The sequence below is a fragment of the Nyctereutes procyonoides genome, unplaced genomic scaffold, assembly GCF_905146905.1.
Source record: "Nyctereutes procyonoides isolate TBG_1078 unplaced genomic scaffold, NYPRO_anot_genome, whole genome shotgun sequence".
In the NCBI taxonomy this organism is placed as follows: Eukaryota; Metazoa; Chordata; class Mammalia; order Carnivora; family Canidae; genus Nyctereutes; species Nyctereutes procyonoides.
In genome coordinates this window covers 11,294,957-11,300,956 of record NW_026575051.1, presented here as the reverse complement: position 1 = coordinate 11,300,956, position 6,000 = coordinate 11,294,957, and the positions used below count along the sequence as shown (strand labels likewise).

Below are 6,000 nucleotides of genomic sequence, written 5' to 3'. Positions count from 1 at the left end.
GTTAGGAATAGGAATGTGGCAGTGGGGGGTGGCAGTATGTAAATCAGGGAGAGAGGGCCTTCCTGGTCTTCAGTGGACAGGAGACTGGCCTGCAGAGAAGAAACACCAGTCCTTGATTCCTGATGGTATGCTTTGTCCTCTCAAATAGAGGAAGAGTATAAACAGCAAAGTTAGAGAATGTTGTACAAAGATGGTATACAGTCGGTTAAGATAAAGGGACAGCTCCTAGCTATTTACCCAAGGGGAATAGAAACAGGTCCACACAAAAATCTGTGCATTAATGTTTTAACTTTTATCATAATCACCAAAAGCCTTCCAAGTGTCCTTCACACCTGATAACTGTATAAACACCTGCACAATAGAACGCGGCTCAGCAACCAAAAAGAACACAGGTGACTCTCCAATGCATTAGTCTTCTTAGTGAGAGAAGCCAGGCTCAAAAGGCTACATGTGATATATATTTATATAACATTCTGGAAGAGTCAAAACAAAGGGACAGAAAGGTTAATGGTTCCCCGGGGTCAGGATGGGGGAATATGATGACCACAAATGGGCATGAGGCAGCTTTGTGGGGATATAGAACTGTTCTATTTGATTGTAGTGGTTGTGAACCAACTCTATGCATTTGTTAACATGCATAAAATTGTCCACTAAAAAGGGTGAATCTTACTATGTGAAAAAATAAACCCTTAATAAACCTGACTTTAAAAAGCAAGAGTAAAAAAAAAAAAAAAAAAAGTAAAAAAAAAATAAAAAGCAAGAGTAAGGACAGAACAAAGAGTGTCAGAAGGCTTAATGAATCTTAGAACTGCTGACATTTGGACCAGGGAAGGGAATAAGTGGGAGCAGCATTAAAGGCCAGGAAACAGGGAAAGCATATGGAAACCTTGCTTTCTTAGCTTACATCTTCCATTTTAAGAAGATTTTTGAAAAGCACAGCAGAGCTCTTATAGGCAATGACTCTCCTGCAAATAAAGGATAGAGTTTCCTTCCTACACATCTCCCATAAGCAGAGAATATCTGGGGAGTGTGTAAGAACAAGGATCTGGAGATTACCAGGGAAGAACAATCAAGAAGACTATAAACTTGGAGACAGGTCTTGTTGCTAGGAGAGACTCCGAGTGCTGTTTTCCCCAGTGATTTGAGGTCCAAAATGGTTCAGAAAGGTCATGAGCTGTCATAGCCAATGAATATGAAGCTTAATCAGATGAAATGATGATCCAGCTTTCTCTGGGAAGGTCAGGATGGTTTCGCTAATGGCCATAATTGACACTAATAATATAAGCATCTTAATTTTTAAGCTAATACAGATGTCCTACTTTATTTGTAGCAAGGTGACATGGGGGACATTTTTATGGCATTTTAAACAATGTAGGCAGATCCAAAGTAATGTCAACACCTAAAGCATTTATTTGGATAGCTTTAAACTTTTTACATATGATACATTCCAAATTTTACAAGTTGTCCACAGATATTAAAGTTATAGCCAATTTATTAAACAGATATGATTTTCCCTGATATGGAAAGCATGTTATATAAACATTTCTACAATAAAGATAATACATGCGGAACAAATCATAAATCATTGGCAAGGATGACAATTAGCTTAATTATGCACACACTAGAAGATAAAAGGGTGCGTGTGTTGCTATTTCATGTAAGTTCATCTTCTCTCAGACTCTCTGTCATTTTCAGAGAATGAAATCCAGGGACACCCTCTGCTAACAATGGACTTCTGTAAAGTCATTCCTGAAAGCCACAGTATTGTTATGATTTGGTGGAAATGTTTATAATTCATTTACAGAGGGAGAAACCTGGTCCTATTTTAAATTCAAGCTTGGGGGAACATATGGAGAAAAGCCAAAAGAAGCTGGGCTTAAATGCTAAAGGAACGGGGATGCGACAAAGACCAAAATAAACATTAAAATCATTATGCCATCCACAGCCCCAGTTCTTATGAATGGAAGAAAGGCCAGATAAAGGGGGAAGAATGCTGTGTTCTAATTTGGATTTTCTTCCTGTTGGTCCTCCTCTCAGATGGTGAGCCAGTCCCAAGCAAGAAGGGTTTCAGAAGAGGGGGTCCTGTCACACACTACCTTAGAGAGGAAGCAGTGGATGTGGCTTCTGTATCCCTCTTTATTTTAGCCTGAAGTCTGGATTTCTGACCTTCCTCCTGGGTTTACTGCAGTGTATACAAAGCTGAATGGAACAGAACTTACAGATGCAGTTCAAGAAAATTGAGTGAAAGGTTTACTTGCATTGGCTAAAAAAATCCAAGAGTCTCTTATTATTCATTTGTCCCTTAGCCCTACCTTAGAGAGGCTCAGAATTTATTCCTCCACTAAATCTGCAAGTACTCTCTGTATTCAAGCTCTCAGCACACATACATCAAATGAGAGTGGCTATGTGGTATGTAACAGTTAAAAGCTATTCTACTAAGCGGCTATCATTCTAGGAAGGCACCTCTTAGTAAGAACAATAATGCTTAAAAATAATAAAAACCCTGGGCACAAAAGCTGTCCCAGGAATGTACTAAGTGAGCCAGCAGGTAAACAGTAATTCGTCTATTCCAGGAAATGCTAGAAAGGGTAGGGGAACCTCAAAACACTGAATTCTCATTTTTTCTTCTAGTTTGATTCTAGATGCATACAATCTCTTGGTTTAGTCTTAGAAATGGGAATATATTGTCTGAAAAATTAGGATAGTCTAAGTTTTCAAAAAGCCCTTTAAAGTGAGTTTTTCTCTCAAAGCCAAAAGTCTTGCCCCCCTCCCCTACAAATCCAACTTTTATAGCCCTGAAAACCACCCAGCATATGAAGCAAGCTTGATATCCATCCCACAGGCTCCTCCTGCACATGTGCCCCAACCTGCTCATAGCCAATGGAGACAGGGATAGCCACTTTCAAAATCCACTGCTTTGCTCTTAGAGGTAGGGTCCTGTTAGCAGAGGGGACAGCGACCTAGTCCCAGTGTTGAGAGTCACTGAAAGGGACCAGGAAATGTGACCCCAATAGACCACAGAGACTGTTTCCTGCTGCTGTCAAATCAGCTTCAGGCCTGGAGTGCCTTGTGATCAGTAACATAACATGGCTCAGCCTACTGGGAATAGTCAAAGCGGTTAGATGCCCACAAAGGGGCTGTGCCCAGCCTGGGAAGAGAAGTTCCTTGCTGAATTCTAAAACTCAAGCAGTTATATTGAGGGACACAGCAAACGGTGCAAGAAAATCCACTGATGGAAGATGATTTTCATCAGTCCCTGGAGCCAGAAACTATGAAAACAAAACTGGGAAGAAAAGCTTAAATATAGAATTTATTTCCAAATTCAGTAGAATTTATTTCCTATTCTTTCCTGAAAAGCCAACTGGGTTACAAAAATCCAAGTTTATGTTTTTGGTAGTGAAGTAACTATAAATGTTGCCAGTCGATGCCAACCAGTGTCTGATTTGCTTCCTGTGCATGTCCAATTTCCTCCGTGATACTGTGCTGGTGCCAAAGCTTCTGAATCTTCTTAAATCGCTCTTTGCACAAATGTAAAGGATTTCCCCGTCTAGAAGGAAGACGCATGTCATTCAGGATGCATTCTTTTTATTCATCTATTATACCCCAACTTTTAGGAACAGTTACAAGTTACTGGTTTAAGATCTTCTGCAAAATTCCTGTTTGGTATGAGACTGTGGCTATTAACACATTAGCTCTGAAGGCTGGCTAGGAGCAGCTGAAGGGAATAAGTACTGAAAAGAAGAGGAAAATGTATAGGAGCTACACTTACTCAGATTACGGTGAGGGAAGAGAGGCTAGGGTTGAGCAGGCGGGTCTGGGTGGAGAGACTACAACTACCTATTCATTATTCACTTTGTTGGTAAAATATAAGACTGAAGGAGGCAGGGGAGATGGAAAGAGAACTACAGAGGTAAAAATGTTTCCCATGGTGCTGTTTTTTAGCCATAAAGTCTAGTAAGCAAAGCAGGCAATTGTGAATAACATCCGGGTCTAATTTAACCAAAGAAGTTTTGATGAGTTCACGCTGGTGGCCTTTGCTCCTGATTCAGAGCACACACAATCCTCTTACTCTCTAACCAGGGCTCTTCCTCCTAAGAGCCCACATTCCTCAGGGCAATGGAAGAACCATCACCAGGTGGCATTACGTGCATAACCTTGTAGCCAAGCCCCTGGGGCAGCCTTCTACTTATCTTGCCTTGGTTTCCAGTTCTTCATTTTCTGCTTCCCAAGGCTGGATGGTTTTACCTAGGTTAAGACTTTCACCTCCTCTGGGCAAAGAGATGGTCTAGAAGAAGTTAATAGTGCTTGAGGGAACTGTTGTTAGCATTTTTCTCATGATATAATAGAAGCAACCAGAGTAGAAGTGATTAAGCCTCAAATACTGTGGTATTGCTCTGTATGTTCTACATCTTTGTCCTCAGATTTTTTTTTTTAAGATTTAATTTATTTATTCATGAGAGACACAGAGAGAGAGGGAGAGAGTCAGAGACACAGGCAGAGGGAGAAGCAGGCTCCATGCAGGGAGCCCAACATGGGACTTGACCCCACGTCTCCAGGATCACGCCCTGGACTGAAGGTGGCGCTAAACTGCTGAGCCACCTGGGCTGCCCTCAGATTCTGATAATAAAATAAGCACATCTCTCTTTTTTTCAAGTAGGCTTTATGCTCAATGTGGGGCTTAAACGCATGCCCTGAGATCAAAAGTTTTATGCTCTACTGACTGAGCCAGCCAGATGCCCCAAACACATCTCTTATCAATTAATATTTGCTCTTTTATAACCTCTGAACAACACTGGGTCTACTCTTACAAAGTCATATAAGTCACAACAGGCTACTTCAATGGTTCTCTGGAGTGACAAATGGGAAAAAACTTGCTTTTCTCTTATTATTTCCCTTATCTGTCCTGATTGCCCTCATGACATTCTTATTTATTTATTTTAGAGAGAAAAAGAAAAAGAGAGAGAGTACAAGTGGGGGAGGGGCAGAGGGACAAGCAGACTCCCTGATCACTAGGACTGATCAGTGTACTGAAGGCTCTGGAGGCCCAGGATCAGCCAACCCAGTGCCCTAGGATGGGCTCTTACCTGAGTCCCTGGTCAGTTTCCCCATAGTCATCAAGGTAAGGAGGAGAATAAAAACAGCCTTTGGTTTTGCCAGCTAAAAATAGCACCTGACATTCCCGCACTCTGTAGAGAGACCATTTATACATTACAGATTAGTAACCAATGTTTGGATTCAGTTCCTAATGGACTGAAGTCTTATAAAAAATAAACAACCCCAGTGTTAGAAGAAACAGCCTTTATAGCAGAGATACTTGAAATATCAACACATCTGCCCAAATTTTAAAAATAACTAAAATGATTGTATTATACCCAATAGTGATTGCATTGTAAATCAATATAGTGAGGAAGAGGAATATTTTAGACTAGGAATCAGTGGCTCATGTAATACTGGCATTTAAAAAACTATTAAGTGTAAGAGAGATAGTTAACTTTTAAACATAGATACTGATACTTTAACCACTATTATGTGCGAACCACTCATTTAAAAAGAATGTACAAAAACATTCTGAATTAGGTTGATTTGAAACACAAAGCAATACTGTACATGACTGAAAGAATTTTGAAATATGCCAGACAAGAGACATTTTTATTTCTTTAAAGGGTTATTAAAAAACACGTCTCCCGATCCCTTTGAGAGGTTTGCCTGGCCTTTTTTGGGTATTAATAATCCAGCTCAACTCAACATTTATAGAGAATCTGTCATATACAAGATATTGTCAGGCACCAGGGGACTAAGTTACCTAAGATACAGATCTAATTTATGCCTCAAGGGAGCTGAAATTCATGTCACCTCCCTCCTTCAAACCCTGAACTGAGTTCCATCTCACTCAGAAATGTCACCAGGACACAGCAGGCCCTAGGACTCTCCTGTATACACCACTCCAGCAACACAAGACTCATTACTGTTTCCTGAACACGGCAAGCACATTCCCCAACA

General features: G+C 40.5%; 1 protein-coding gene across 4 annotated transcripts in view; it reads right to left on the bottom strand.

Moving 5' to 3' along the window:
• Positions 1 to 1,387: 1,387 nt before the first annotated feature.
• The window catches only part of UBR2 (ubiquitin protein ligase E3 component n-recognin 2), a 128,542-nt gene continuing 123,929 nt past the window's right edge, over positions 1,388 to 6,000 (bottom strand). For all 4 annotated transcript variants that reach the window (XM_055330928.1, XM_055330927.1, XM_055330929.1 and 1 more), the window contains 2 exons: positions 5,085 to 5,186; positions 1,388 to 3,547 (listed from right to left, as the gene is read on the bottom strand). In XM_055330928.1, coding sequence (XP_055186903.1) covers positions 3,406 to 3,547; positions 5,085 to 5,186 — 244 coding nt within the window. In that variant the 3' untranslated portion in view covers positions 1,388 to 3,405. The remainder of the gene's footprint in view (positions 3,548 to 5,084; positions 5,187 to 6,000) is intronic.